The following is an 11,503-nucleotide window of genomic DNA, read 5'->3' on the forward strand; positions in this document are numbered from 1 at the left end:
CAGGTGTCAAGTGCCGTGTGGCAGCCGTAAAAAGTTGCCCCGTACTTCACTTCAGTGTTGTTATATTTTCTGGTCCTTCGGGATCATTGATGCCAGCACTATAAAGTGTTGAGAATTGAGTACCGCTCAAGCCGGTGCTAGGGGGCGTGAGGGATGTTGCACTTATGCATTATCCCTCATGTACAGACTCAATCAAACCGAGTCTGCAATTCTTATGTTATTTTGTTGTGATTAATGCTTCCGAGGGATCACTTTGTTTCCAGAATTATTTTTTTCTCATGTCTCTTATGAACAAAGCCGGTGTTATGGGGCTAAGAGTTGTTGTACTTTCTCATGTCTCTTATGAACAGACTGTCAAACCGAATCTGCATGTTTCATTTTAATACTTTGTCATAGCCCTCGATCAAGTCAGTCCTACTGCCAACATTTAAGCCTTTAAAATAATTGATTTTTATGAAATGGTGTGCTTTTACTCTGATAATATGTATTTCAGATAACATGTAATCAAATATCAACTACTTATTATGTCAAATACATAATTACATTATGAAAATCGTACATGATGAGATTTTTTATATCTCTCTTTAACTAATGACTTGTATTTTAAATTCGACACATTTGTATTGGAATAACAACAGAAAATTAAAGCAGGAGTGGATTTGGTAATAGCAGTCTAGCGATCTTTTCTTCTCTAATACAATATTTGTTTTTTCTGAACGTACTTAATTAGAAACATTTTTACAAGCTTCGTAATGGAACAGAACAGAGCTGTAGAAATGGCCATTTATGACCATAGTTTTATCATTACAGGGTCATGTTGTGCAGGAATTGTTAGTTTAAGGATTACAAATATGATTTCAAATAATGTATTTTATCATGGTGTAGTTTAAGCAGATATTTTTATTTATACACAACGGAAAGGCACAATTGGTCTCAGATTTGTCTAGCACTACAGCAGACGACTTTCTCAAAGAATGACGTCATACCAGCACCTAAATTAGTTTCTTTCAATTCCTCCATTGAATAATTTTGGTGTGTTTAGCAAAACATTTTATGTTGTTTTTTTTTCTTTAATAGTACATGTACATTCCCTGTATACTAACCTAGTGATGAAAAAGCAGACGATCTATTTCTCAATAAATGACGTCATTTCCGTTGCATTCAATGCATTGTAATAAAATACAATCACTTTTATGCAAATCTTTGTGTATTTTACAACATGAAAATTATATTCTAGATATGCAACAATTCTCAACATGTCAGGTATCCAATAAGATTGATATAAATCTAAATTTGAGATTGTGTTGATACTTTTTGCTACAAAATAAAACAAGCCCCGTATAGTTATATATTATAGTATAATAATTAGATTAAATTTAATACCGATTTATAAATAATGTTTAAAGCAGCATGCCTCCAGATTCATGCTAATTTTCATGAAAATTTTGTAATGTATTTGAAAGTGTAATATTGTGAAGTGACCAAAAGGAAGCAATTTACACATTATCAATGGCACTTACAAACCTCGTCAATTACCAAAAAGTGGTAAAAATATGCATAACTAGCCTTAACTGCATTAGAAACTCAGTAGAAATAAAGTTGTAAATACTGTAAAATCAACCAATAATCGCACAAAATGTTTAAAATACTACTTGAATCTTGAAACTTTTTACTTTTTCTTACATCCTAGTACATTTTTCTCAAGTTTGATTTTATTGAAATATTTTGAAGGCATGCAGCTTTAAAGCAACAATTACAAGTCCTTATGAATGTCATATCTTTATTAAGTTTTAAAGTACATATTCAACAAGCTTGTCGTGGCAGACTGAAGGTTTTGGTTAAACTCTTGGTTAAAGTATCCACTATATGCAGCATTGTGTACTTGTAATATGATCGAAAATAAATCTAGACTACATGTTGTAAAACATAGTTAACAGCACGTAAGTCTGAAATATATGGCAGACTGATACTTCCTTAAAATGACAATAGACGGACGTCTTATTCAAAATGTTATTCATTGCTTTTTGTGAATTGATAATATGTGATTTCAGAACGTCCTCACTGCAATTTTGCTACTTCTGGGCAGATTCTTGACTTTGTCGAGTGATAGATATTCCTTGACATTTGGTAGGGATTCAAACCTATCAAGGAAACTCTGAAGCTTCGGGAAGGCATTCAAACAATCAGACTGCAACCGTCGAAGAAAATCAAGATCATACATCGAAAAATCGGCTGCTGTTATCTAAAATAATCGAACATCAATTTTGTTTTAAAAGAAACATATACATAATCTTGATTTGTACAGTAGCATAGCCACATTAGATTGTAAAGTGAAATTATGCCCATTTTTATGTGCAGTTTTTATATTTTATCCTATAATGTTTGTCAGTGACCACTGTAACAGTGAAAGTAAACTTATGTCTTGAAATATATAAGTAATTTTGCACGACTTTACAACGAAAATTAGCATAATGTCACTTTTAATACAATCATTATAATAAGACATGGAAAAGTTGTCGCTGTGAATAATGACAAAGAATAAGTTTCGTTATAAATAAGCAAACAAAATAAATGAATAAAAACATTACTCGTTAAAAATGATAAAAATAGACAAAGAATAATTCTCATTATGAATATACAAAGGATATTTCTCGTTATAAATAAAACAAAGAATAATTTTAGTAATAAATTAATAAGAAATAATTTTTGTTATAAATAAAACAAATAGTAATTATAGTTATACATGTTAATAAACAAGGGAATAATTATACTTATAAATAAAACAAAGAATAATTTTAGTAATACATGTAATAAAAATGAAAAGAGTGAAAGAAAAAACAAGAAATAATGTTTGTTCTAAATTAACATGGACACATCGTCGTTGTAAGCTATGATTTATTTATATTTACGTTGTAACGAAACAAGCACTAAATCTCGTTATAAATAACCAATTACCAATTACTAAATATGAAAAAGTTTGTCCGAAACAAACAGTCCATTATAAATGTTAGGGATACCTCGATGGATAGTTAGAAGTTGATCAGTCAACAGTATATAGTACGGACTTGCAGGCTGGTCTGGTTTAATACTTATGGTCAAAGATTTACAGATTCAGCATGGTTAAGTTTGATAAAGATAAACTTACAGCGTCCCAAGCAAACCAATCATTTACACCTAGATGATTCTCAAACTGTTTTAGTTTTGGCGGGAGATTCTTAAAGAAATCTGGTTTCAACTTCTCCTAGGGTATGAAAAAATAGAATAAAACAAAACTTATTAGTGTAAAGATCAAGTAACGTTCATGGAACCCAATGCCCTTCTTATTACACTGGGAATACAAAATGATATTCATCTTCAATATCTTAAGTGTAACAAAATAATTAATATCTTTCACTGCGTGGTACTCTGTTTTGCCCATTCTTACTTATATGCAGATATTCTAATTTTTGTAATGTAAAATCTTAACATCAAGGTAATGTATCGAATTGAATTATACGTGTATTTTAACAACATAGATTAACTTCTACTATTATATTGATATATTTTAATAATTTGATACAGTAATAAATATATTCCCACTCACGTAGTTTTCAACACTTGTATACGTTATTTTGTAGATATTATTCCTGAGGTCCATTGCCTCCTCTATAATCATATCTACAACTGCCTTTTCCTTCTCCGTCTCACCATCTAACTTATATTTCCGGGCTACGTGTCTTAGAATTGCGTGACTTTGGGAAATTTTAACATCGCCATCTATGTAATACGGAAGCTGAAAAATATCGTTCAAGTATTTAATTTTTGTATAACATGTATTGTTCATTTTTATAACAACAATTATTTTTTTTTTACTTTGAAGAACTGATAGAATTATGATGCTTTCCTTTCGTCCTGCATGAAATGTACAGTGAATACACCTAAAATAACACATGTCGAAACTTAAAATATGATTTTGCTCACCGATGTCATCTCGAACACGTTGGCTATGTACATCCACTAAAAATTTGAAAAAAAAGATCAGAGAAAATGCACGCTCTCTTGTGGTACAGATTTTTTGCAGTGTTTATTACGCTATTTGAGCCGCGTCACGACAAAACCAACGTAATGCGTTTGCGACCAGCATGGATCCAGACCAGCCTGCGCATCCGCGCAGTCTGATCAGGATCCATGCTGTTCGCTTACAAACCCTATAACAAGTAGTTAAACTGATAGCGAACAGCATGGATCCTGATCAGACTGCGCGGATGCGCAGGCTGGTCTGGATCCATGCTGGTCGCAAACCCATTATGTTGTTTTTGTCGTGACGCGGCTCATTTGTTTTCCTTTTTTACATTGCTTTTTTATATTCCATACTTGTCTTGTTGAACAATTACGGCTTACCTATATATGGCTAGCAGCAAGACAGTGTGTACATACTTGCCACACATGACACCTCTTTTTTCATATTTACAATGAAATACCTTCACCTAGCATAACAGTCTGTTTCGAATTATAGAAAAGACCTGTCCATTACACACAAAGTATTCGATAATATTTTTATCTGCAGAATTTATAAATCTTAATATTTACACAAGTACACTTACATTTGGAAAGGACAAAAATTCTCCAAACTTTGGTTTTACACTGTACCATGATTCTCTGCTAAAATCCGGCGCTGAAATTCAGGAAAAAGGTTAAATGTAATTAAAAAATAAGCATATCACGTGACCTTTTTAAACTTGAAAATAACAAAGTAGTATAGTATTTGTTAGTTAAACATTAAAAAGAAGTGGTGATGTTCTAACTATTAACATGCTCTATATTTTAAGAAAATCGCTGTCAAAGATTTTCAAACCTATTAATTTGTTGGTTTTTTTTTTTTGGGGGGGGGGAGGGGTGGACAATTAAGGTAAATTTATTGCTATCAAGTCTATATAGGATTTTATCAAACCGTTTTTAAGAATGCGCTATGCACTCTCAAGAAAATATACAAACGTTTTATTTTCATGCAGATATTATAGAATTCTTCAAAATTTAAACAAATCTGTTTCGTTCTTCGAAATTCAGATATTGTTTTGTTTTCTTTTTGTTAACTGAAGGTACCGGATTTGGCTTTATACCTTAATTTCCTTCCATCGGTTCAAAATATACAGATCGACACGACATTTTATAACTGATACAAAATGATTAAGTGTGACCTTGACCTGAGGCAGGTATACCTTCTCATTATGATTAAAATTTCTGTCAAGTAGTTTCAATGTCTTTCCACCGGTTCAAAAGTTATAGACTGGAAACAAAACATTCTAAGAGGCGAACGGACGGTTGGATGACCAGGTGCATAACCAAAATTTACACCATTTTTTATTTATTTAATTTTTTGGCTGGGGGAGTGTATAAAAGTTAAAAGATTGAAATAAAAATGGTTCGTCCCTGGTGGAGTTTGGCTCTGTCACGAGAATGACTGCCTTGATGTAATCTAATCTAAGAAACTATTAAGTAATAAAATTAGAACCAATGTCCTAGATATGGAGGCTGGGCAGCACCGCCTGACTTAAAATGGATACATTCTCCTTTGAAAACTAGCATGTAATTGTTTTTAGTTAACACTATTTTTTAAGGTAATTTCATCCTTTTCTATCTCAAATCCATATATACAGTTAAACAACAAACTCTGATTATTGTTTACACCCAAAACAAGGAACTCTGATCATTATTTACACTCATCAACACTTATACAAAATATCTTTTCAGGTAAATGACTTCTTTACCAAGCAAGCCTAAGCTCTATATAACTTATGATCAAACAAAACAACAACATCTCCACAAAATGAAGAACTCAAAATTAAACCCAATTTTTACAGATATCTTCAAAAACAAAGCATCAACTATGATAATCTTTACAAAACCAAATCGCTCAATACAACTCAATCAATATCAACCAAATATATCTTTCCAAACAGATATGACTCAACAACCAAATATAATGAACAAACCAAAACAACTAATTAAAACCAATGAACCCTTATGAATTAAGATCATCACAATTAATTATACCAATTTCAACAAAACTCATTGGAAAACAAAAATATTCTCCTCTCTAAAACAATCAAAGCTTAACACTACAAATGGTATTGTCCAACAATATTGACTGGCACTTCATTAATTTTCGTACGGGTCATTTGAATAAACGTTGACCATATTGATATATTTGCTAGCTTCACTCATCAGTGAGGTATGGTGTATTGGTATAGATGTCGGACTACCGATCTGACGGTTTCTGATTCGATTCCTTACTGACATCATGTTATGATTTTTTTTTCAAATTAACTTACATGAATTAATTTGAAATCGATTTACTACACCTGGTTTTAGAATATATTTTATACATAATTATATTTTTATATCATTTATTATCTTTCAACGGTTCTCTTTGTGAATTTATGCAATCGTATACGCTTTAGCGTATAGTATAGTCATTATAAAGGCAATTATTGAAAATACAACATAGAAAATTCACACAAAAGTTTTAAGAAAATAGTAATTGCAAATTTGAAATAAAAAAAAAATCGCTGAAATAGGATTTGAACCAGTTTACGTCTTCATCCTTCAACTGAAACTTAACTGCGCTATGAGGGATTTTTAATACAATTGGGTTTTTACATTCATATCGATATACAACTAGATCGTTACGTATACGGAATATACGACTACAGGGTCAAAATTAATGTAAGAGTACCAGGTCAATGTTGTTGGACAAACTTACACTATCATCTGCCAAGGGATGTAACCACTGTGAGGAGTTTGATCCTAATATGGAGTGACTATTTTCCATTAAGGCCCTACCGTACTCGATCAGATCGGAAAAAAAATACATTGATGAGTGCAACTAAATACAAACAAATTGTCATATCTTTTTTAAAAAAAACTAAGGTAATGTTTAGAATCAAGTAAAAAATATCTCCTCTGTCAAATGCTTACCGCGGTAACCGATTATTGAATTAGCTAAAAACCGACAGTACCCATTTAAACGGATAAATGTGACACCACTAACTTGTGCCCTCCCCAAACTGATGTAAATTTCTCCCAAAACTCGCACAAATATTCAGTAACAGGTTAAACTGAAACATGATATTTACACTTCATCTCTATGTATCACTGTAGGTAAATATTTAGTCCGTGTCTACACAACAATGCGAGTATCATATTTAATGTAGACACCTTACTTTAATAATTTTTAATGATAAATTTGGTGACATCCTTGCGAGCAAATTAGAACACGTTCTATTTTTCTTCAAGATTTAAACTGTCAAGACACTGATAACACCGGTTTAACATAAAACATGTGCCCCGAAGGTGTGATAGTGTTGTCATTTTTACCATTTTTTATTTGTGTTTGTTTATTCGGTGTGCATGACTGAATCTTCAGTAAATGTTTACAATGTCTTAGTCAAAGGCACAAATCGATACACTGATACAAAGAAGAACAAACAAACTTTTTTTTTCAAAAGTAGAATTAATAGGGATTTTCAAATTTCAGTTAGTGAAAAAAAATCATCAAAAAATCAATTAATAAGCTCAGATTTTTCGTTTATATTGAATTGAAATAATGTACATTTATTAACTTCATTGTTTTTAGCTAATTGCATCATAATTCACACATTTTATATCAACATGATAGTCTTAGCGTGGAAAAAATGTATAAATTCTGGGCAATCTTAATAAAACATTTTAGAAAAAAATTCATGTGCCTGATAATATGTTGTATGGCCCCAAAATCGTTGTAAGAATATTATCTACAGATAAACTGTATGATTATTCTGAAGGCTCACACCCCATCCTTACTGTAAATGAATACGCTTCAGAGAGGAGGTTATGCATTAGGCATCCGATACCTTGCATAAGGCATCAATTACATTAAAACAATATAACGTAACTTGTTAAGAATATCAAATAGTATTTATAACAAATAGAGTTGTATTCAAATATCAGGTTAACAAATTCTAAGAACGAGATAACAATAATTCTTACGAGGCCCTTGTCCGTACTGTACATCTTCAAACTCTACCCCGGCATATGTTAAAAGCAATCGAATCGGCTGTGCTAACTGAAATTTGAAACATAAAGTAAATTGATGGCTACATATGTAACAAAATATACATACAGTTACCAATGTACGAGTAGTGAAACATTTTATAATTATGCTACTTTTGTAAAATCTCAACCAAGAAGAAAATACTTACACCTTTATTTTTCCAATATCCTAGAGTTGGCATTTCTGTTTGTCCTTGATAAACTAATTCAAGCGTCTATTGTGCCGCTATGATAATGTGAGAGTGACGTTGCATTTTTTGTGTACACAAAAGTTTACTATCTTAACACAGGTTAAAACAGGTTAAACAGGTTTTTAGAAGCAAATATATAGCACAAGGTAAATAATAGAAATTTAAATGTCTTGATGGCAAAGTTGGACGGTAAAGTCATTGGGTTGCGATACAACTTAAATGTGTTCAAGCCTCACAAGTTGCCTAACTTGTTCTTTCTTTTTCTGTTGTTGTTGTTGTTTGCCTTTTTTTTGGAATTTCACTAAAGATGCAAATGAATTGCAAAATAAAGGTAGTTATGCCCCTTCAAAGTAGTAGGGTATATTTCTTTGCATTTGTCTGACGGATCAGTAACTAAACAACGCTTAGGCCTAGGAACTTCAAACTTAGTTTGGGGAATGTTCATGGCCAGTAGATGATCCATATTGATTTTAAGGTCAATGGGTCAAATATCAATGTCAAATTGACCTTGCAGGTAAAAACGGTTTCTGATCGATAGAATAAGAATACTTTGGCCTAGGAACTTGAAACTTGGTTTGAAAATTAGTATTGGCAAGTAGATGACCCATTTTGACTTTAGGGTCAAGGGGTCAAAGATCAAGGTCATATTAACCTTGTAGGTAAACACAGTTTCAGATCAATAACTAAAGAACACTTTGGCCTAGGAAGTTCAAACTTGCATTGTTGATTGACCTTTGCAAGAAGATGACCCCTTTTGATTTCGGGTCAAGGGGTCAAAGGTCAAGGTCATATTGATTTTGTAGGTAAAAACGGTTTCCGATCAATAATTAAAGAGTGCTTACTCCAAGGAACTTCAAACTTCAAATTTATTAAGGAGGTCTTTATGATTTATAAAATTTATGCATATATTATTTTGTAATATTTGTGATAAATTTGTCATAAAATTGCTGCACATAACCTTTACGGTCACAATGACCTAGTGACTAACCATGGCCAGTAGATAACCCTTATTGACTTTTTGTCCGCAAGGTCAAAAGTCCGTCAAAATAACCTGGCCACATGACTTATTGGTTGCCGATAGGAGGAATACATGTTTTACAAACATATCTTGTTTTGTAAGTATATCTTATGTTCTAAATATATCAGTATTAATATTTCTTATCCGGTGTAGTGTGTAGTATGCAGTAGTCATAGTACTTTTGCAGTGCACGAGTATTTCGTGCCAACTGAACTACAGTTGAAATAATAGTATGTTGTCATGTATTCATTCCGTTTAGTTACAAAGTTAATAGACACTACATTTGAAAAAAAAGTGAAATTTGATGTTAATGGAAATGAACACAACACCTAACACGTCAAGAAAAAATATAACATATTCGTATTTGCTTGTTTATATGCAAAAATTAATTTAAAATGTACAGTCCGAACCAGTCTTGCATTGATATTTAACTAGATCAACTGACAAACTTACCTACCGAGTTATTCTGACAGTTGATTAATAAGTCGATATTTTAGTTTTAATCGCAAACCTGCGTGCCTAAAATATGCTAACTGTTTTACACCGTTGAAGTGGACTTGACCTTTGACCGCCTTACTCCAAAATCAAAAGGGGTCATCTACTAGCACCTCGACACAAAATAATTATCATAAACGCACAGTATGCGTATACATACAAGTGACACATGCAGTGTATGGTGAACTACATAGGACATTACTCGTTACCCATTAGACCATGTGTGTTTTAAAATTGTAAAAGCAGATTGGTGTCCAAATTTCTCATATTCCGTTAAGGTATTACGTCATGAATAAAAATCATATAGATCTTTATTAAAATAATATTTCAGAGTGAGACCTAGTTGGAACGGCGCAAAATTAGCTATGTAGATGCTGTAATTTTAATATGATAAACATATTCGCATAATTATGGTATAAGTGTTGTTAATGCTATTGATATGTTATATGTGTATCTATATAGACCTTCAAAACAACAAATCAATTTTATTTTGTCTTACATTTCATTCAAACTTATCGTCTATATAAGCCCATTTCAAATAATGTTTATAAACAACAAACAAAAAGTAGGAATGGCACAAAGGGCAAAATTATTTTTGTTCAATAATATCAACTAAAGAATGGTCGAATGTCACAAAAAAATGTAATTTTTTACAAACCGATATTATTACTTATCTGCGTGTTAGGGATTTAAACAGAACCAGTGATGAATTGATACGTGTTCTATGACTTGTATGTAACGCTTTTCAGTTTGCAAATCTTACATTCAAGTTATGGTCACATGATGAGTCTCTGAATAACCAAAAAGCGGAACAGATAAATTTTGGTGTATTGGCAGCAACGGAGTGGATAGTAGAATATACAAAAATTGCATAAATTTAAAAGCAAATTACGACTTTGTTTATTAATTATTGATGCGCACATATTTTCGTGTTAGAAAAATCATTTAAAAGCAATTTATATATGTTTAAAGCCTTATATTGATGTAATTATGTTTTTGAATCTCCGTTACGCTGATGAATTTGGCTAAACATTCGTAGTTGTAATCAGACATGCACAAACTTTATTAATATGTTCATATTAAATTAAGTGTCATCCTGTAATTGATAAATAATACTCATAAACTCTGTCATGGTTTAAAATGTCAAGATATTTTATGACAATAGAGAATTGCATGTTATACAATATTGCATTACCAAACAATATGGTAATGTTATAAACGTATCTAATAACTTGCAAATTCTCTACTTTCAGTTTTAAATTTACACATTGAATTCTTCGTCTAATTATATACTTATAAAGGAATAAGTTTGAAACTTCCTGACCAGAGAAGCTGACATAACATTTTAACATTTCAATTTTGTTTGTCAACATATCTTCCAAATATTGCTAGTCATATTTTTGAGAGAAAAAATCGTATGGGGTAATTTTCTCATAGAAATAAGTTTGAGAAAAATGAAATTAGTCTTCGTTTAAACATTACTGTAGGGGTCAATAGTTTACATTTAAAAACCAAGGCCAACAGTTTGTTGATTAATTAATCCATGTTTCAATTTCATTAATTAGTGTAAGGAACTAATTATTTCAACAAAAGAATGATATATACATGTATCATTTGAACACGTAGTTCAAGGACTGATGAAAAGAAAGAACAATACTTATTTGAAAACCAAATGTATAGCTATTTCAGATTAACTCCAGATATTATGATATTATGTATGTGTATTTAC

At 31.5% G+C, this 11,503-nt stretch overlaps 1 protein-coding gene across 1 annotated transcript; it reads right to left on the reverse strand.

Annotated features, from left to right (window-relative positions):
* Positions 1–1,341: 1,341 nt before the first annotated feature.
* LOC132751562 (glutathione S-transferase Mu 1-like) lies at positions 1,342–8,329 on the reverse strand. Its single transcript, XM_060741736.1, has 6 exons — positions 8,220–8,329; positions 8,008–8,083; positions 4,584–4,654; positions 3,584–3,772; positions 3,146–3,241; positions 1,342–2,242 (listed from the first exon to the last, which is right to left on the reverse strand). The coding sequence occupies exons 1-6, from the start codon at positions 8,250–8,252 to the stop codon at positions 2,048–2,050; spliced, it is 660 nt and encodes a 219-aa protein (XP_060597719.1). The 5' UTR covers positions 8,253–8,329; the 3' UTR covers positions 1,342–2,047.
* Positions 8,330–11,503: the final 3,174 nt, after the last annotated feature.

The sequence above is a fragment of the Ruditapes philippinarum genome, unplaced genomic scaffold (genome assembly GCF_026571515.1).
Source record: "Ruditapes philippinarum isolate M1 unplaced genomic scaffold, ASM2657151v2 ctg19330_1_1_1_1, whole genome shotgun sequence".
Classification (NCBI taxonomy): domain Eukaryota; kingdom Metazoa; phylum Mollusca; class Bivalvia; order Venerida; family Veneridae; genus Ruditapes; species Ruditapes philippinarum.

What these genes read in the sequence shown, in the direction of transcription:
- LOC132751562 (XM_060741736.1), bottom strand. Translation starts at nt 8,252, where the DNA reads ATGCCAACTCTAGGATATTGGAAAAATAAAGGT. An exon ending in GATATTGGAAAAATAAAGGT is followed by an intron (nt 8,084 to 8,219) that starts GTAAGTATTTTC and finishes TTCAAATTTCAG; the next exon opens with TTAGCACAGCCGATTCGATT. An exon ending in ATACAAGTGTTGAAAACTAC is followed by an intron (nt 3,242 to 3,583) that starts GTGAGTGGGAAT and finishes TTCATACCCTAG; the next exon opens with GAGAAGTTGAAACCAGATTT.